The sequence below is a fragment of the Dreissena polymorpha genome, chromosome 1 (assembly GCF_020536995.1).
Source record: "Dreissena polymorpha isolate Duluth1 chromosome 1, UMN_Dpol_1.0, whole genome shotgun sequence".
Classification (NCBI taxonomy): domain Eukaryota; kingdom Metazoa; phylum Mollusca; class Bivalvia; order Myida; family Dreissenidae; genus Dreissena; species Dreissena polymorpha.
The window spans coordinates 115725302-115748486 of NC_068355.1; the positions used below are offsets into that span (position 1 = coordinate 115725302).

A 23185-nucleotide genomic window follows, 5' to 3' on the forward strand; every position below is an offset into this window, starting at 1 on the left:
AGCATTACAATACATGCATCGGTAATATTGGTTAATGTATTGATTCGCATGCAACATTTGTGTGTGTGTATGCTTTCGTTTCGAGGAACGCATGTATGTGGGTGAATGTGATTGCTCCCTAGCAGGTTAAACCAAAGTATTTTATAATTGCAAGCCTTCGGAGCTACACGCGCTTAAATAACCGTATTTTATAAGTACATATAACTTATTTCTGTTGTTGATGCTTTAAAATATGATGTTCCAAGATAACATGTAACATTCGGAACGATTATATGAGTGAGCTAGTGAATTACATTGTATTTAGGTGATAGAAGCATTGGCAAGGTGAAGCGAAAACTGTGTCAGGTTGGTATGGACTTCTGATAAGACCATTTGGCATCGGTTGAAGTAGATAATTATATTACCACAAACGAACTGACAAAATAACTCAACATGATTGGCTTTCTGACATTTTGCGGTACGTCGCACTTCTAATTATAATTGTTTAAGAGCAGTTTTACAATTACGTCATTACAAAGTCATAGCGTAACACTCTTCTTTTGTGAAGAGATAACTGTTTATAAATTGATCATTTAAATACTTTTGCAGGAATTTGTTTTACTTCAATATTCATCAAAAAGTAAGAATCCCTTAAAATCATGTATTGCTGCTGGATAACTGTGCTAACGTTTAAATATTTTTATCCAATTTCCAGCCTTCCTTTCGTGCACTCACATTGGCCTTTCAAGGTGTGTAACGTTAGACATATACTCGAAGATGTAAGTTACACTTTTCGAATATGCGATAAGGCATGAAAATTTTCGCACGACGCGACTTACATATAATATATAAGGATGCGATTGTGTTATAGGTGTACGCATTGAACCGCAGTTGTTTTATGGATCAATCATTGTCAATCATTATATGCAACGCAGATTATAGCCTCTCTTGCATTTAATGCATACTTATATAATTTCCACACAGTGGTACGGTTCCCATATACGGCTTTGATGGCACCTCTGCCGTCCTCCATACTGGAAGGGCGCTGCATTACCAGATCGTCCTTCAAACGTGCAATGTCGTATCCGTATCATCATTGCGGCCGGAATTTACGAAAACATTTGAAGGCAAGTGCAATCATTCATCTTTAGATTTTGTCTAGTGTTCCGCTTATGTTTTTATTCGTCATCATTTGACACGTTGACTCTTATTATTGATGCAACATTTAAAATAGACTATTTTATTTAGTTAAATACGTTCAGGACATATATATAATAAGGTATTCAACTCAAATTCAACCAACAACATGGTACATCGCTTTGAACAGCAATAACTTCCATCAATTGTGAAGCGATTTGCATGAACATGGTCTTCTTCAACGCAGACATGAAGTGCATTTCTGGAAATATATATGTATGTTTTCGGGTGATTTTGAGTTGCATACTCCTTGTTATATATATGAGTTATAATAAGTTAGATGCGGTACATATCAACTGGGCGATATTGAAAAATTATCTGCATCCAACTTGCTTTGATAAAACATAAGTGTATTTCGAGAGTTGTTGACGTTATGTATCATTGTGGTTATTTTAGTTTTGAATTTATATTTAATCAGTAAATATCTTATCTGAAACGAGTGGCGTTACGACTTCAGGTTAAATGACGTTATTGACGTTATTACACGGTGCATCGTTTCTGTACTTTAATGCACACGTTATCACAATTGAACGCATAAAAAGTGTTAATAGAAATCGATCTACAGTATGTATCGTTGTCGAGTTAGCAATGCATGCAGCGCAAAATGTTTTCCTCATGCTGTTGATACACAATGATAAACTAATGCAAGAACATCAGACAGCTTTTTTGAGAACAACTTCATGAAATAATATGATAAGCTCTCTGCGGTCGATGTTTGATATAATCGTTTTTTCGGAGAAAATTTTCTCTGCAAGATCCGTTAAATCTTTTTGATCGCAGCGCGGTTTATATTGTTGCAACATGTGCTCTAAGAATATTTAAGGACATTATACATGTTTCTGTATCAAGACTTGCTTTTAGCGTTATTTTTCACCTTACTTTTATATTTCGTGGCAAGTTCAAGTATTATGCACTGTTGCATTAAATAGAATAGCATCTGTGATTATGCCTGTAGCCAACGAATTTATAATAAGAAGTGTATAACATTCATTTTTGAATATTATAACGATTTCAAATACCTCTAAGATGTAATCGTTCAGGCAAATCTTGTCTCACAAAACAATACTGTGTGCCCTGGAGAAATAATGTGTCAAGTCTTCATTAAGTAATACAGTAATTGCTTTCGTAAACGATCATTATTTAAAAGTGAGACTTCATTAATATATCAATGAATACAATATTAATTTGATGTATAATATGTACCTGACTTGAATCAAACAGTCACTTTTTGAGTATTACTTCGATTTCAAACCATGTCCTTATGTATGTTCTCCAATTTCTTCTAACAAGACTAAGTCGACTTTAAATATAATATTTTCCGTTGAATTGTATCTAACTAACGATATTCACGCTCAACGTATAGATCACTGTGTTTTTAATCAACGTCGCCTCCTGAAAAGTTATAATGATAAACATCAAATAGTTCGTTTTTCTCTTGTTCTCACTTGTATCTAACTAACGATATTCACACTCAACGTAAAGATCACTGTGTTTTTAATTAACGTCGCCTCCTGAAAAGTTATACTGATATATATCAAATTGTTTGTTCTTTTCTTTTATCACGCAACCAATTGTCTTTCGTCTTTTAAGTATTTATGTTTTTCGCTTGTGTGATCGTCAACAATAAAACAACACTCAATGCTTTTAAAAAGATTAAATAGACGACATTAAGTAGGATACATCGTTCTTATACCTGTGTGTGATCTAAATTGATACCAATACATATGCATTGATATAAGCAATGCTTTGAACCACCAGACATTGTACGAAAAAACGTGCCTGACTGCAGCTAGACTGTGAATATTCACCGATGCATTATCAGCTGGCTTTGACGTTTGCATCTGTTACACCGGGTTGAATGCTTGGCAATAAATTAAGATGTCCATCAATCAGAGATCAATAATGTAATATACGTTCTACAATAATGCGACACAGCTAGTAGATAAAAACCTGACCGTAACAAGAGACTGTTTGCGAAAAGAAGAAAAGATCGAATGAAAGTCAATTGTTTAAAACATAATAATTATATATATCTTAAACCCGTTTATTCACAGATCCGTCGTTGAACGAATTCTTCGCTAAGAAGCAGAATGACTAAGAAATATGGAATCATATATAGGGCTAGTAGCGCTTGATAATTCAAGCAATGATACCTAGTACACAATAATCCCAATCTTACATAATATTCGGGACATCATGCCCTGCTCAATTAAGAATGAAGCGCTGGATAAACTTTTCTTTAAAAAATTGTATTAATAACTTATCCGTTGAGCCGTAAAAAAGATTGAAATTAATAAAAAAGTAACACACCTTCTAGTCGCAAATTATTTACATTTGTATCATTTTAAAATTAGCATTATAGGATATGTTAACTTTCCGGATAACATTTTATCATATTGAGTAAATTCAAAGCGATCGTATCTCATCGAACGATTTTTCAAGCTTTATTCCAGCACATGGACATCACTTTGCTGATTACGTGTAACGCAGTCTTCTTCATTTTATGATATTGCTCCCGTCAAATGTTTCTAATAGCTCGATCTTTTAATGAAAACGCGGCATTACTGGCTGCAAAATCTTTAATGGAGAAGCTGTATGTTATTTTATGTATTAAAGTTAAATTAAATTAAAAGCAGAGTAATAATTCATTTACAAATAACAAGAACTAAATTGATAACCACACCTATGTAATTATACAAATAATTGCGGTTTAATATTCAGGCGTTTATCAATCTAATAATAATATACTCATTTTAGTGACACAATTCTCACCAAAAGCAATAGTTTATTTCGCTGATAATGGGCATTTAACGAAATGACCAATTTTTTGTCATTTAGTCTTCTTTCGACATTATTATTATTTATCATGTTAATCATCGTCGTCGTCATCAATGTCATAATAAGTGCATCGTCATCAACATACATCAAAATCATCATAAACATCAGCGGCAACATTATTACCATCTTCGTCATACTTAGTATAACCACCAAAACATATTGTCAGCATCTTCTGTGATTTCTGGAAACGTGCCTTGATCTTCTGTATAAATATCAGCGTAATTGTTATTCACAGCATCAAAGTAATAATGTGCATTTCATGAACAGTCATGTTGTGAGATTTAAAAAGTAACATAAAGGTCATTTAGTTTCATTTTAAAATTAACAGTATATTTATTCGTATTGTAAGCCTCCTCGGTAGAAATACAAGTTCGACATATAAAGGATTTATGACATTTGCGCAGACGCTTACTGAATAATGCACATAAAATGTCATCCAGACTGGGATGTAATCTAAATGGCATTTATTCATCATGGAATGCATCTCCTTGGCATTCAATACAGTGCATGCATTTCACGCTGAGAAGAACGAAAATTTCGTTCAAGTCATCAAAATGATCGCATGTGTTTATATGTTTTATTCTTGTCCAGTCATTCTTAATGCTTAGCAATGCTACTTCACACATGAACGATTGGTCTTAATGCTTAGCAATGCTACTTCATACATGAACGATTGAAATGGCTTGAGGGTCTTATATTGATTGTATCCAAAACAGAAAATCTCCAGAATAGCGATATACAATGTCGCATGCATTACGTCTAAAATTGTATGCACGTCTTTCTCTTTTTCAATAGGGGTCCTTTTCTACCTGCAACAGTGCTACTGAAACCTTCTCCATCAGTATAATTACATGTGACATGCAAAAGGCGTAATTCCACGCAAATGTCAGGGCTTGAAACTGTTCACGATGTCAAATGCGGCATAATCCGAATTCAGTGATATTTTCACTCTTTTTTGCACACTATAATTACACGTTCACGTATAGGCGTTTTTAAATATTAATTATACATCCTTTGATATGATAATCAAAGTTAAGAGGATAAATTGATCATTTATAAGGTATGACTATTTACGCAATCGATCAAGGGAAACCCCTTATAATATTTTATCTGATGTTAAGTGACATCAAGTACCGAGATGTTTCATGACAACATGTTGCACTAATTGGGTTTCTCCCATCTAAGAGTAATAACAATTCCAGGACGAGTTCAATCGCAATAGCCCAATCGACAGTTGTCAATATATGAGTTCTATGATTACCAATGATTGTTGTGTTTATCATAAGAAAATCAAATTCAATTCTAAATTATTATAAATAAAATTTACAAACAAAATTAAGATATCAACAGCCTTCATCAAATCTACTCACACAACAAATTTAAGTAAATGATTTAAGAACATTACCACATTGTTGTAGCAGTTTTTGTTTCAACTAAAAATCGAAACCGCAAGCTGTACACCTTCCTAATCATTTACCGTTTAATATGTTATGCATTAAGCGAAAATGCTACGTCCATTGCATAAGTGAAAAGTGAGGTTTTGCAAGCCATAATAGGACACATACGTATAATTATTAATTTATGTCAACAATTCTTGGAAAGTGCAAACATCGGTCGTCGCATCCTTTTTATTCCAGTCTTTAAGGGATCATGTCACGATGTTCGAATCTTGCGTTGCTGTACATGAGGTTAACATTGGTTTACTTGTTATAACCGTCAAATATATGAGCTTACAAAAAGAAGCTTTACATTGAAACGCTCTTAATATAGACAATTTGTTTCAAGAAAATACAATAAGGACAAACATTAAATTAAACAGATCGCATACAAGCAGTAAAGAAAATTTGTTTGCACGAGGTTTTATTTCCGACTTCATAGTTCAGAGGACATAACACATTCTCCCTACTCTTTCACTACTTTCTTAATAAACACACAAAAGGATATAAAGAGGATTATGCAAGCCACTAATTTGCACGCTATAATAACACTTTACTGCTTATTCTGAATTGGTCGAAACTGAAGATGAGCGTATGTGTATTGTATTTATGCTTTTTGAAATCGGAAAGATAAAATCATTCAACTTTTTAAAAAGCTACCGCGGGCTAAATAAATCTTTGAATACTTATCAATATCATAGTATTAGTCGTCTTCATCATTATCACTACCAATATGCCTTTTTAATTTATAGTTACTTGTGTTCCCTTTTATCTTTCTTGTTCTTATTTTTCATCATAATAATCAGCTGCTTTCTTTTTACGCACGTCAATGTGATAATCAATTGCACAATTGACAAGCGAGAACAAATGTAATTCAGATATGTTATATTGATGGAATATGAAATACATAAAATAAGCACAAATTTATATTTATATTATGTTACCAAGAAAACAGCTTAAGCAAGATACGATTTATGATTTTTAATCAAATGCTTATTGACTAGTTAGCATACAGAACTATGTTTTGCTTACATTTTATCTCTATTGAATTACTGTATCATTAAATTGGCATTCGTTTATGATCACTCATACTGTCTATGTTTAGAACATGAAAAAGTGTACATGGATACCAAGCAAGCTCGAATATTCACGAGACGCTGATCTGCGAACATTACACCTAAGAGGCCTTAGCAACCCACGGCTCATATTTTGTTGTACACCGGAAGCCGTTTTATCAACAGATCTTAGGGGGAGCTTACGTAAGATTCGTAAAATCTTTTATCCCATTTTCACCGCGACATTGACGGTATAACACGTTGTGGAATATACTTGCTTGTATTCAACACTGTGGAATATACCTGTCGCGTGCACGGACTACTTTTTAAACGACGTCATGCGATATGCGCTAAAATTTGGTCGATATTGTTTGGTTCATTGATCGAATTATAAGGTCACCCATTAGAAGAAAATGTGCATAGTTTGCAGAAATATATATATATAACATATTCACCAAAAGAAATGTTGAAATAAAATATAAAATTACACGATTTTTGTTTTGTTATTTTTTTATTTATATTTACTTTACCTCTGAATGATTTTTCAGAAGAAACACAGTCGACAAAACTTAAGCTTTAAAATTATACGACCTTCAACCTTTAAATCTAGTCATATGACATAATTTTTCGCCATCCGTATAATGAATCAGCTGATTGATGGCGTCATAAAATGACAAACTTATTGCGTCATTTTCCCCATTTTTTTGACGATTTATTATAAACGCGACTTACTTCACATGTTTTCTACATGTCGAGGGGTGAAAGGAAGACTGTTGTAACTCATATTATATAAAGAAGGAGATACTGCAGTTTTCCGTTCAGCCCTCGATGTACTGTATGTCGACATATCTGAATTGTCAATTGATCACATTTTCCTTATTTCTTGTAATGTGCATTGTTTATAACCAAAGCATATACTTTTGACATTTAACTTAAATATTCAGAATGTACAACAAGCCATACACATATCGCACAGTTCATGAATAATCTGCTATGTTTGCTTTCCTATTTAATTCACGTTAGGCATAGAGCTGTGTAAAGTATAAGATGGTAAAAATAGCACCACACTGGAATTTGGAACGTCCCATTTTGTACACGGGTATTTTCTACTCATTTATCTGTTGTGTACTGGAATGTTTTCCATTCTTTGTGTATTTATATATTAAATTATTTTCTCGTACAATAAGCGCATTTACCATAGATATATAAAACATTGTGCAAGTTTAAACATAATTATGTTTGTATGCAGAAATCTGCAAATGCAACCGAGTTTACCAACGGCTATTATTAGATAAACTGCTCCGGTTCATTTGAACAGCAGTAATGTAGAGTACATGACGTAGCGTGTGACGAAGAAGAAAGTTTATCGCGTTCATAAACTCATTTGAATAAAGTGATAGAATGGCATAAGGGTCTTTATTTAACTATGCTAAAATAATTATTAAAGACCCTAGATGCAATATCGTCAATTATTGAGTTAAATGGATTATTAGATGGATTTTAAAGGATTATTAAAGGTATGATACTAGTTCTTACGTGTTTTGATTTTTGTTTGTACTTTTGTCGTTCCCTGTTCTTGGGGAAATGATTTTAACATGGGCGCCATTGATGCATCGGATCACACACGGCATACCCATAACATTATATAAAAACACGTTATGCGCGTCCTTAAATTCGTCGTCCGAAGTCGGAAAACGTATTGCCCTGTATTTTGTCAAATAAAGTGTCAGTCGCTGCAATTGTCTGTTTACTCGTCAAAATTGTCAAGGTCTTCCATAGCTAAAGAAACTTCAGCGTACAGTTTATTTAGTATTGACAGACCTGTACAAAGTCGAGCCAGTCAAAAATCATAAAAAGCGACATTTACAGTTATGGTAGCCAGAACTAGGTCGTCGATGGTGTACATGTATGTTGACATCGACAGCATTTTGTCAGGAGCAATCGCCGCCATATTGGATTTTGATCATTTTCTTTCGAAAATAAAATGAATTATAGTAAAGTAAAATCTTCTTTTCGCGGTCGTAATGTGTTAAAATTCGCATACTGCGTAAAATTGAATGTAGGCATATGGTGATATTTTTACTTGTTTTACAGTTTGTGTGTGAATTTTTTAAAGACTATTTTGCGTACCAGAACAAATACATGTATATCACTACGCATGGTTACATTTGTCAGATTTTAAGCGCTTTTATGACTGAATTAAAATTATTGTTAAGGTTATTAGATCTATTTATGTTAAATGTCACGTTGAAAAAATCAAATGGGATAAATAGAATACTAGGATTAGCGTTGAATACAGAGAAGTTTATGTTGCTCGGCTCGAACACCGAAAGCGCTCGCCAAGGCTCGCGCTTCCGGCGTTCTAAGCCTCGCAACATAAACTTCTCTGTATTCAACGCTAACCTAGTATTCTCTATAGCTGCAACTCGATAAAAGTATATATATACGTAAGATTCGTAAAATCTTACCTGCAACTCGATACTCGACGGTCGTCATAAAACGGGTATTAGCGGATCGCAAGTGAAATCATAAGTCTTGGACTTAAGATAAGATCCGCTAAGATAAGATCTGTTGATAAAACGGCCTCCTGATCTAGTGTGTCAACGTGAGTTTTGACGACATCTAAAAAGCTAAAAATATGCTATTTAAGTATAATGGTTTGAATACTGAACACACATTTAATCAGTTGTTTTAGAGGATAGGTGTATGATGACAAATTGTGAATATAAATGTGAATCTTGATATCAAAACAATACAGAGTGCAAAGGACAAGTCTAATAATTACATTAAAGTTGTGATTCTTCTGGTGTCTGAAAAGACTTCAAAATTGTTAGCTAGTTAAGACCCAGTACGTATTGTCAGGAATGTGGCGTAACAAAAAAATCTTTGACCCTGAAATCATGTTTTCTCATTATTTTGTAGAAACAAAAACAATACATAATCTTACAAAGGAGACGATTATACATCAATCTCATTGTAAATGTTATACAAGCCATGATCAAATGTATATATTTGATTTTTAATTAATCTGTATGCCCAACACTGTTTATGATTATTCATTTTTACGCCATTTAAGCTGCATAATGCTGCACAATATTATAAAGTCAAAATTGATTGCATAGTGACCATTGTTTGACCTCAACAATATGTAGGATGATTATCGAAATACAGCTCGCTTTAGAACATAATGAATGTGTCATATTATTTAATAATAATTTAATATTCAATTAAGTTGTCGCAATATAGTAGCTGCAATCACACAATCAGTACCCAATGATATTTTATTGGTAGGCTTGTTAAAATTTTGAGCGAGTATGATCTACGTTGCTCTATAAGCATGTTCCTAACCGATTCCTTGCAAGACACTACACCGATCACATAAATAATAATTTGCGATTTCAACAATGCACAACTTTTGTTTTTATATATGTACTCATAAAACATCAATGACACATTTCCAACCGCTTTGGCAGGTCGGAAAGTTTGTTATTCAATATGTTTTAATGTCAAATCACCTTATCTTATTTGAAACTACGCCACTAATTATGTTGTCAGTCTTTCATCAAACAAATACATTCTCCGTGGTAAATTCATTTTATTTTCCTTTGAAATAGCTTACAACACCCTGTGTTATATACAACGTTCTAAATGTATTGCACTGTTGTTTTGTGTCGATAGTTAACATATAAATCACTAAGATCATAGACTTACAAAAGAAGATAACTTGACAATATTCAATCAATCCCTCACGGCGTATGGATTTCGTATTAACACAAACAAACATGCAACATGGCACCATTGATATGAGTTGACTTATTAAACTACGTTTTCTTTTCATGCATATTGTACTGAGTATGAGACTTGCTGTTAAACAAAATCGTTAATGCTAACATTCATGAAGGCTTTCTGCTAGATAAAGTGTCAGTTTTTCAAGATCGCGTTAGGTTTTGGCTAGGGTTGTTTAACATGCACGAGAGAGAGTCGTAAACAAGGTTTCGATAAAACATCAATCATAATGTTTATGAAGTTTGAGGACACATATATAATTCCTGAAGTATGAAGAGATACGCAATGTTTTTGACATATCATTATTTGCTTTTCAGTGGAATGAAGAACTTTATTAGTGAAAAATAATTTATTGTATTTACTCAGAGACAATCGCATTATACAAAAAAAACATTGGTTTACCTGTATCATTTACTTTTCCCAAGAAATGAGAATGATATAAAAATATTCACAAATATTGTTTTATCATAAATCTATACATCAATTAGCTACAACGACACACGGATTGTCCTTTTTTCCCACAGTGCTCATTTATCGTTTTTTGACGTTTTAATATCACATATTTTATGACGTCATAGAACTCAAACCATACGAGTTTTTGGACTGTATTACCATATTTTTGTTTATTAATGTACCATTTGGCAATTTAACGACCTTGATTGCACCGAATATTCGAAGCTGACATCCAGGTGAAAAACCTCTTTTATTATGAAGTTTGACTATGATGCGTTTCTTTAAGTTCTCATCCTTTCTAGAAACAACAAAAACTACATTATAAAACCACACAAATTGCGGATGAAATCGTCGGGCTCCCACCAACGCTCACAAGTTAAATGCCGAACGGCACCCGTTAATGAAAAAAAGCGAATATACTCGAGGTTTTGAGCGAACGAATTAATCGCTGAAAATTTTTTCACTGATATAGCTTTCTCTTGATTATTAAGTGATTATCTCCAGACCTATGAAACAGGAATTGTTGATGTGTAGGTGAACATATATTGATGTATAATCAACGAATAAAAGTAGAGCTGTTCTGTTTTTATTTTTGTGATTCTCTGTTATTGAACCTTTCGTGACTGTTGAATACAAAAGTTTAATTCAATCGTTTTCCTAACACTATGATTTCATTACACTATACTATCTCTAAACATAATAATATTTTTCTATTCCGTACCTTACACTTTAATCTTCCAAAATATTTCATTAAAATATCTATTAATGTCTGAAGGTAAGTTACAATAGAAAAGTGAAATATTCGAATCGTTTAATATTTTGCTCTACTCGAAGATAAGTAGCGTAAATCGAATATAAGCAATCTACGCTTATGTTATTTGCCATTAGCAAGAAGAACTCAACTATTTGGGGGATGATGCGTCGACAGGAGTTTACTGTGTTTAAATAAAGTAAAATGGAACTGACAAAATTGCGTCGTTTTCGTGATTTTTGCTGAGGAGTATTTCCCCCCGGTGAGCCTTTTTATTTTATAATTATTTTTTTTTTACTTTTTGGCTCTTTGTATGTTTTGCTTCCATCGGCTTTTTTGTTTCAAGATCGGAGACGTCGGATTAAAAAAAGTTGTTGAAAGAAACACATCCACAAATGTGTTGTTTAATTACTTGACCTTCGAGACTTCGGATATACGACATACATTTTGTCTTATAGTTTACAAAATGTGCGCATGTAAATCGTAAAATAAATCTAAAAAAGTAAGATTATTTTATTTTTCCGACGCATTTTTATCTGTTAAAATAAGTTAAGTGCCGAAATTAATCGCTTTAATCCCCCATTCTGGAATTGACTTTCTTTTGAACACATTTTGGAACCTTACTTTTAGGGACGTCATTTTGTGAGTCAGTTTTTTCTAACCTCACTTAAACACGGTCAGCTCCTTTCCACGCATGCTTTTCCCCCTCTGATATATTGTTAAACTGCGTTCGGTCATCGTATACCGCTCATAAATGTTTAGACGTTCGTGTAAACGTTGATTAAATTTGTATAACTATATTGATTTGTAATTGTATTACTATTAAGCAAACGTATACTTTACTCGGTATTTAGTATATAATGCAGTGAATTGCGTGTATTATTATACTCTTCATTGATAATGTTTTTATATACCATTGTCTGATATATGTTTTATATCGGTTCAACAGGAAGTTGTTATATCAGTCGATGTTTGGAGGTAGTTCATATTATTCGGAATGAACTATTAAGTCATCCATTTTAGTGAAATCAATTCAACTTCAACAAAATCAACAACTTTATGCCAATATGTAATATATATTTTTGACAAAAGCAGGAAAAATAAATAGCAAAAAATATGTTTTACAAATATTAAGGGCAAGTGCTCATGGCGTCATTATTACAATATCGAACGTAAAAATTATATTTATTCCTCTCAAGTGCAGCGTCGTAGCGATAACACATTATTCTTGTATAATTGGGAGGTAGAGGTAATATTAAACAGAAAACAGCATACTGTTCGATTTTTTTAGTAATATATCAGGCTGTGCACGAAAAGTATAACGGCTCCGCAAGCCTTGCCCGATATATTACAAAAAGATCAGGCAGTAACCTGTTTGTCCCTATGTATAACGCATTGAAGAAAAATACATGTGCACTGCATAGCCGATAATTAAATGCATTCAGGCGATTTGTTAAAACTAACGTTTATGGCGATAGTTGGAATGAAAACCAGTTAGTTAAACAGAAAGCCACAAGCCGTGGTGAAACTTACGGAAACTGATATTCTATGTATCCGATGATATCCTCAAAGGTGCATTGTTTTACTGTTTTTAATTGACACAATTCGCCGCTTAAATACGAAGAAAATCAAATGACGCTTTACAAATACGTAAATGACTATTAACGTTTCAGCTTTACCTCGGCAAGGGTATACACAAATCTAAGTTTTCGCTCGGATTTTATTTCGTCAATGTTGACGTTTTAACAACAATGTATATACTACTGTTTATACTCGAAAACCCTCGTGCGTAAGGAAATAACCCTAGCATTGCTATGTACGAACACATACCAAGGCAATGTTCTCTGATACGTGACAAAGTACAGATGCGATAAAATATTACGATATCGTTATTATTGTAAGGTTATGTTATACATAAGCAAAATTACTAGTATATATGTACAACACATGTTTCAACATCCACAATTGTTAGAAAAAATGTTCGAATTAATATCATAATAGTTTAAATATAAACAGTAATAAGCTTTGTATACAATACAAATTTTGTAGGAAGAGCGTTATCTCGTAAAGTAACTACATAAATATACGTTGATTAATTACCATACGCAGTCTTGTGACGCAAAGATGTATGCAATAGCTTTAATCGATATGTACGCACTGTTTAACTTCGGAAACTTATTTGACATCACGTTCCATAAGTAAAGTAATTATATAGCTTATTAAAAGTGTAGTATGTGTCGTCTATTAAATACATTTAGCTGTTCAATACAATTTCGAATAATTCTGCACATCTGTCAGTTTAAAAATTATTATCCTACCGATCGATATGTTAGGATGAAGAAAATGTAAGTCGAACAGCTAACCATTATTATTATGATTACGACAAAACATTTGCGAAAAAATATAAGGCATATTTTTGCTATAGTTATGCACATGCGAATAATATTGGTTTTATTCAAGAATGTGTTTTACAACATAAGTTACAAGCATCTAAAGTTTATAGGATTGGAACGATAGCTGGGCTATTAGAATAATGTTGGTATATTAACAAGTGCTCTAAATGTATACCAATTTTATGTTTATGCGTTATATATGAACAATATTATACAAAGTACATTCAAATAATTCAATAGCTCAATTATCAGTTTAATATATTTTTGCACTGTGCATTTGAGTTGTGATAATGTGATTCGTTATTTATTCAATCATGCAATGTGTGACTTTCAAATAAATTATCAAGTTAAAAATACCTCGTGAAAAAAACGCTCGACACGCAATATTGTGGATTTTGTTCTTATATGTCTTCGTGAATCTAGGCAATATAGTTTTAATGTGTGTAAAAATTCGAACAATAACATGAACAATTTCATGGGTTTTTTTTTCCTAATTTTAGTATATCAATCATGTAATATAATATTTCAAAAAGCTTAAATTTCACATATGAATAAGTATGGCGAACGTGACGACATAAAGTCAATGTGTTGTAAGATTGTCTTAACCTAGTACATTGTCCTAATGCATGAATAAAAACTATGGGTCCTATCTCTGTCCAAACTTTCTTCATATGGGTCCTATCTCTGTCCAAAAGTTCTTTATGTAGGTCCTATCTCTGTCCAAACGTTCTTCATGTGGGTACTATCTCTGTCCAAACGTTCTTCATATGGGTCCTATCTCTGTCCAAACGTTCTTCACGTGGGTCCTATCTCTGTCCAAACGTTTTTCATTTGGGTCGTATCTCCGTCCAAACGTTCTTCATGTGAGTCCTAACTTTGTCCAAACGTTCTTCATGTGGGTCCTATGAGGTCCTATAATGTGCTGTCTGTTGGTCCTATGGGTCCCATGTGGGTGCAAATATACTTTTATTTCGTGATCTGCGGCATATTCATAAAACGCAACCAATTTTAATAGTTTATGTTTATTTTACAGCAACATTGAAGGCTAGTAGTAGTAGAAGTAGTAGTAGTAGTAGTAGTAGTAGTAGTAGTAGTAGTAGTAGTAGTAGTAGTAGTAGTAGTAGTAGTAGTAGTAGTGTAGTACTAGTAGTAGTAGTAGTAGTAGTAGTAGTAGTAGTAGTAGTAGTAGTAGTAGTAGTAGTAGTAGTAGTAGTAGAAGTAGTAGTAGCAGCAGCAGCAGCAGCAGCAGCAGTAGTAGTAGTAGTAGTAGTAGTAGTAGTAGTAGTAGTAGACGTAGTAGTAGTAGTAGTAGTAGTAGTAGTAGTAGTAGTAGTAGTAGTAGTAGTAGTAGTAGTAGTAGTAGTAGTAGTAGTAGTAGAAGTAGAAGTAGTAGAAGTAGTAGTAGTAGTAGTAGTAGTAGTAGTAGTAGTAGTAGTAGTAGTAGTAGTAGTAGTAGTATCATTATTTTTATCATTATTATTTTATTATTATTATTATTTTTATTATTTTTATTATTATTATTATTATTATTATTATTATTATTATTATTATTATTGATACCTTCTGTAATCAATGATTTTGAGGATGAAGAATTGTTGATGTATGACTTGAATTTACAGAAGCAACATATTGGGAATAAGTCAAACTCCTTGAACGTTCGAAGTATTGACAACATCATTTGTAATGTCATTTTAGCGGTAACCCTCATTTACTTCAAGATATTTCGCAAACTCTGCAAATGGTATCGTTCAACTGAAAGTATTACAGAGCACTAGATCACTCGTTTCGTCTGTAATAATACTTGCAGATTACAAATCCTGAGTGATTCGTCAGTTACAGACGATATTATCAAATAATTAAGATAAAGATCTTCTGGTTTATAGGTTCATGTTACGGACTTAAGATGATAAATTTATTTTTTACAGTCGCTGAATACTAATTGTAAGAGATTATTTATTTCCTCCAAAGTATTGATAGCATTATAAAAGTGCAAAAATTATTTACAATAACCTATACAGGCATGATTATTAAAACACAACTTTAGTTAATATAATACTTAACCATAATACTTATATTGTCAACAAAGTAATCACCATATAGAAAGTTAACTTAAAGATATAACTAACAAACATAATACTGAAAGTGTACCGAAATATTAGCATAGTCCTAATATTTAAGTATAATCATACGTCTGTTATTAAAAGTGCCACGCGATAACTCTAATATATCGTTAATGCCCACATAGTACACATCCAAGCATCTCAAAAACCGAGATTGAAGAAAACACAATGTGCTTTGGGTAACGTTCATTGACAGTAATATAAATCAGATTTTTACAATAATCTAAATATTAACATGGTTCTCACACTGACATGAAGCTTTCGTATTGAGCTGAAAAAAAAGATCTTTAACTGTCGACTTAAGTTAATTTCACCATTTCAAACAATGACGAACCTCCACCATACGGTGCTTTTTGACTAGATTATTGAAACAATGAAACATTAACATCTACATTCAAAAGTGTGTTGAGGTGCTAAATTTTACAGAGTTCTACGTAACTGTTCCTATTTTCTCAACATATATTGAGGTAATGCAAATCGATGGTATTCACGATAAAAGCAATGATTCGACGAGAATGACAAAAAACTGTCTGATAGACCATCGTTGTCATTTATGCATGATATTACAACAGCTTGATAGAACCAAAACGTGGCGTTTAGGGCGTAAAATCGACTGCGATCAGCAAAAAATGGAAATATGAATACATGTAGATAAGATTTGTTACGCTTAAATACGATACAAACTATGTGATAAGATTTGAAACGGATACAGGTATCAACAATTAGCCACGTAAATCGAGTTAATCGTAGAATTTCTTTTAACCGTTAAAACCGATAGTTGCCATCAATCATTTTGTTTTATGTTAGTAATCTCATACGATGTAACGCATTATATAAAAGTAAATGCTTGTAGGGTAGGAAGTGGCGACAGTACATACATAGATTGAACTTAAACGGCCATCTAGAAACATAACAGCTGTTTTTTCCACATATCATGGTAATTGTTTAAATAATATTCAACATAATATTCCTCTAAGCTATTAAAGGTGCAAAACGGCATAAAAGATAATGGCATTGGCCTTTCGCAATTGAGCAAAGCGAAGTATACGTGACGCATATTAGTGTTATAGTAGGGTTCATATGGATTTATACTCCTAAGTGGTATCAAAGTCATCAGATACATTACAACAGATCTGAAACAATAATTATTGAGCTTTGATCTCTAATTTTCAATTTTGGTTTTACCCTATGGCGAGCGAAATGCACATTAATTCCTTAAAGCACGGTTTAACAGTTATCTATATAGTTAAGAGACTTTGAACCCGGGTTCAAAGTGCCGTTTGCGCATAAATTCCTTAAACCCGGGGTCAAGACTTCGAACCGCGGTTTAAAGTCTCTTAAATCTATAGTTAAGGTAGTGCACCTCTAATGGGCACATATCCAAATATAATCTAATTAATTATTTTCTTAAACAGCATCATTTCACTGAACTACATGCAAATTTGTAGGTAGGCTTTCCATGCTTTTAAAAAAAATATACCGATTTTTTCAAAACCACCCCCACGCTCGGCTTTTGTCCAGTTTATTTTCACCCCTGGGGTATATAAAAGTTCCATAATTCATTCAAATTTCCAAATATGGGCATGCAGTTGGTGTGTACAGATGCTGTAAAGGTGTTTGAAGTTTAAACAAGATGAAATAAGTATTCTTTTACAGACATTTATTTTTTACAAATTTTTATCTATGGAAGAGCACCATGAAATGTAAGTGATTTCAGCCAAGTAAAAATTGGGTCGGTTAAAAACAAAGTGTCATAAAATTCAAAATAGTATCATTTAAGTCATATTTTAAACTTAGTTTTTATAGAAACACTATATACAGCAAAAATACCAAGAACTAGACATATTTACCGTTTACTTTTTGAAATAAAAATAAAAATGCAACATGCATGGTTCGTATTTTCAACAGTAAATCACCCAATTTCGCCGTAACGTTGTTTTAATTTTAATAATTGAAAAATGTGCATAAAAATTGCAACATATTTAACAATAAATATAGCTTATATGCCATATTAAATCAAATTACGTTAGAAAATAAATAAAACGCGTCGCAAAAAAGTATACGTCGTCGGCAGGATTCGAACCTGCGCGGGAATATCCCAAAAGATTTCTAGTCTATCGCCTTAACCACTAGGCTACGGCACCTAATAGTAGGCTCTTCAACCTTCGAAGAAATCGCGGGAAATCATTAGAGGTGCACTACCTTAAGAAACGACCAATGAAATCGTGACATTTGCCTTCTAATCGTGGTTTAAGCTCCGCTGATTGGTTGCCTCTGAATTATGTAGATATCTATTTTTAGACACACTTTGCTCCGCGGTTCAAACTCTTGAACTCGGGTTTAAGGAATAAATGTGCTAACGGCACTTTGAACTCGGGTTCAAAGTCTCTTAACCCTATACTTAACTGTTAAATATTTAATGTGCATTCCGCGCGTCTTAATTCCCGTTTAAGACTTTAAACCGCAGTTTAAGACTTTGAATCGCAGTTGAAGACTTTGAACCGCAGTTCAAAGTCTCTGAACCCTATAGTTAAGAGAGGAATTAATGTGCAAACGGCACTTTGAACTCGGGTTAAAAGTTTCCTAACTACCGGTATATAATTAACTGTTTAATAATTAATGTGCATTCCGCGCCTCTTAACTGCAGTTTAAGACATTTGAACCGCAGTTCAAAGTCTCTTAACCCTATAGTTAAGAGATGACCAATGAAGTCGCAGCATTTACCTTCTAATTGTGGTTTAAGCTCTGCTGATTGGTTGTCTCAGATAACAGATTTGTATCTATTTTTAGAACACTTTGAACCGCGGTTTAAAGTCTTGAACTCGGGTTTAAGGAATTATTGTGCAAACGGCACTTTGAACCCGGGTTCAAAGTCTCTTAACTATATAGTTAACTGTTGAACCGTGGTTTAAGGAATTAATGTGCATTCCGCTTGCCATACTTGTTTACGGTACTCTTTCGGTAGAAGGTAATGATACTCCAAGTATAATAATAACAATTTCAAAGGCATTAAAAATAGCAGCATTATAAAAATGATCTTTGATTATTATATTGCCAATCACAGAAGATCATTAGAATTGCATAAACATACTGTATGATCAACCGGCATAAGCATGCGATATTTGGTAATCAACACAGGCTTTGAAAAAAGGGAGACAATTCATAACCTTGAATCATGACCTTGACCTTTCACTGAGGTCCCTGAGATTGAAATGTTCTCCGAACTATAAAATAATCCAAAAAATGTAAACACGTTCCTTTAACTTTAAGTAATCATTGTTTTACTACGTACTTTCAAAATCAGAAATAACGCTGGAACGTAATATTACAAATAGATGAACGGACTGTAGACTGTAATCAATCACCCTTCTATCATGCGTTACTATAATTATACATAAAGTTGTCTTGAGATACCACACAAAAGACAAAGGGCACATTCTGAGCTGTTATAAATCGCTCTTCTTTTATGTACCTTTATAATAAAAAGTTAAGCTGTAATGAAATACCATAAATAGAAATATGACAAATTCCGAGCTGTCTTAAATAATTCTACTTGTATGCTATTCTAATAATAACTAACGTTGTCAAGATGTTACACAAATAAACGAAGGACATATTCCAAACTGTACTTGATCACTTTTCTATTATGTACCATTATAATCATAGATGAAGCTCCCGTGAACTACAAAAATAGATGTATGACACATTCGTATTTGTTATTAACTCGTCTAGATAGTTTAAACGTTTTCTTGTAAACTATTCATGAAAATTTTATCATGTCAGTGCATTCTCTCTCACAAAACCAAATTGCAATTGGCAACTGTTTCAAGTGCTCTTCATTTTGTAAGGGTACGGTTACTTAAATCCAAACTAAACAATTTCGATGGGAAGTAGTAAGCAAATAATGAAAAATGCTTGCATGCCACAAGAACATGCTGGCACAAGATTTCCTGTATCCGGCCGATTCACATTGAACACAATTGTGTTGCGTAATGTGACTACAGTGCTCATACAAAATTGATCTTCGGGATAACTAATCTTCATAATCAAATTGACATTGGCAGAATTTGCGATCCGCCGCTATTTTAGTCTAAAGTGTTGAAATATAACCAAGAGAAAACTAAACATAACAACTGATCGTTCATAAAGGTTGAACAATTGTCAAGTTTTACACTACGATATTTTACATTGCCTGTTAGATTTACGTTAGCACATGGTGCATTTTTTTATTATCAATATTAGTATTAAAACTGAACACATGACTCCAACGTTGCATATTGATAGGTCCACTAAAGAATTATAAAGGTTGTGTCCAACCCAATGCCGAGTTTAAAGCGATATTTGACCTGTACTTGCACGACCCAACTCGATTACTATTGCCTTTTTACAAGAATAAGATTTGAAAACCATATGAAAGTACTATAGTCTAAACAGGCTAAAACAACCAGTTATGTAATTTGTTTTAAAACTTCGAATAAGAACCCTTCTAAAGTCTTACATTTTTACAATAAGAATGATTTATTCCTGATTTGTAGTGTGAGCACCATGTTTGGCAGTAATATTGAAGTCCAAATATATTTTCCAAAACAATACCAAGGTAAGTGTAACTGATAAAAGTAATGGACGGTTACCACCTAAAATCAATTTTGCGCGAAAGGGTATAACATTGCGTTTATTGAAGTTAATAGTTAAATTAGTGTCATGCCATCACATCAGTCATTAAGGCAATTAAACATAATATGTTGTACAGTTTAGGAACACAAAGCAATGCCATACATGTATGCTGTTAAATAAATACATAGTTTCGGTCGATTCAAACAAATATTTTCAATGATTTCAACTGATCTGTTTAAGCTTGTGCACTAAACTAATAACTGACCTGCAACTGGCGGTTCTACCTCGATCCGAACACATCTGCCCTCGCACTTTATCTGAAATAACATAAATGAATCAAATCATGTTTGAGTGTAATATTATAAAGCGGATGAAATTCTGCATGAACATCTGGCTGAAATCACAGTAAGTTAAATAATACTTGTCTACACTACACAAAGCTTAATACGACCTGCATAGTTTATTCAAGAAAGGATATGCAAACATGTTCGCTGTTATCGAGATACTAATAAGTGGAATGGGGCCTTAACATTACTTAATTGTATAATTTGCCGTTTGGTTTAACGTTGGTATATGGTTTACATTTTACGACTACTCTACTTCGTCATAAGTGAGCAAATAGAAATCAGAACTGCAATTTCTTAATTGTATTATCAGCTGGTTTGTTTTACGTTTAAGTATTACGAGGGGTGAACGGAAGACTGTTGTAACTCATATTAAATAAAGAAGGAGATACAACAGTTTTCCGTTCAGCCCTCTGGATAATAATAGTATACACTAGTGTACATACGTTTACTACGTCACACTAGCAGTTTTATATATGATGGAATATGAAGATTTGTCTATATTCAACAACTTTAGGTTGCAATATCAATAAACTGTTTCTGTAATTACATCAATTTCAATAAGTTACATCTTTCTTATTTACATGTGCCAAAATTTCAGCTTAATATTTGTCGCATGTACAAGGATGAAAGTGGATATAATAATGCTATCAAGGAATAAATAAGCCCAATGTACAAAGATTTTTATGTTAACAGTTTACAGTACTAGCGCAGATAAAACGGATGCTTGCATATACCATCTAATGAAATGTTTGACACATTTTGAATTGAGTTGGACAGAGTACATCATTTCGACGGGGTTTGACATTTAAGCAGATTATTGATGTATCTTGTTTCAAAAACAGCCTTATTTATTTATCCTTGCTTCCATCCTAGACGGGTAGATCGATAAAATCTAGTTAGTATGATTACTCAGTTTTCTTCTACTATAAATAATGTATGAATTTCCCATAGTTTTTAGCTCACCTGAGCGATAGCTCGAGGTGAGCTATTGTGATCACTCAGCGTCCGGCGTCCGTCCGTCCGTCCGTCCGTCCGTATACAAATTTGTAAACATCTTCTTCTACTAAACCATTGAGCCAATTTCAACTAAATTTCATGTGGAGCATCCCTAGGTCATGGGACAAAAGAATTGTTAAAAAAAATTTGATCACATAACCAAGATGGCCGCCATGACCATATATGGTAAAAACCTAAAAAAATCTTCTTGTCAGAAACCGCTCATCAGATTTTCAAAAAAATTCACAGGGATGACCTTTGAGGGCTCCCCTGAAAAAGTTGTTCAAAGAAATTTGATTCGTCAAAAAACATGGCCGCAGGAGCTCGTTGAACTTTGCATGTTTATTCGTTTTTGCCTATTTTGTGAAAACTTTCAAAAATCTTCCACATTTTTTGTCCGATCCTTTCCAAATTTGCACAGTGTCTTTATATCAATGAGGACACAAACCCTACAAAAAATGAGCATTATTGGTCCATGAAGTACAGAATTACCTCCCCTTGAATTGAGAAAATGGTGTTTATGCAATAAAGTCCAAATTTTTCATCCAATTCTTTCCAAACTTGTAAGGATTTAGCATGGTTCAAACAAGGGAAACAACTACGGTTTATGCATGTTCTTTTTATTACAGATTTGCCTCCCTTTAATTCATTCAAAATCTCATTTTACAGCAGAGATTCCAAATCTGACCTGTAAATGAGCCCCATATTTACTGCTGGTGCTGTTACCTTTTCCCATTTGATCATTCTTAAGTATTGGTCTTGTAATGCTGCTACTGCTACTGCTACTGCTACTGCTACTACTACTACTACTACTACTACTACGACGAACGACTGACACGACACGACTTCGACGACGAGACACGACGACGACGGCGACGACGAGACCAGACAGACGACACGACGACGACGACGACGAACGACTACGAGACTACTACTACGACGACGACGACGACGACTAGAGGACGACTACTACTAGGACACGACTACCACCACCCCCACCACCACCACCACCACACGGCGCGAGGAGGTACCTACGACGACGGCCACTACTACGACGACTGTACCACGACTAGACGACGACGACGACGACGACGACGACCACGACGACGACGATACTACGACGACTACGACTACGACGGCTACACGATACACGACTACTTCTACTACTATACTACTACTACTACTACTACAACTACTATGACTATACTACTACTACTACT

General features: G+C 33.5%; 1 protein-coding gene across 2 annotated transcripts in view; it reads left to right on the plus strand.

Moving 5' to 3' along the window:
- The first annotated feature begins 308 nt into the window (after positions 1-308).
- Positions 309-23185, plus strand: part of LOC127845975 (uncharacterized) — a 31242-nt gene continuing 8365 nt past the window's right edge. The window contains exon 1 of one of the 2 annotated variants that reach the window (XM_052377165.1): positions 309-457. In XM_052377165.1, the coding sequence (XP_052233125.1) occupies positions 433-457 (25 nt within the window). In that variant the 5' untranslated portion in view covers positions 309-432. The remainder of the gene's footprint in view (positions 458-23185) is intronic. The other variant, XM_052377171.1, reaches the window with a different exon arrangement.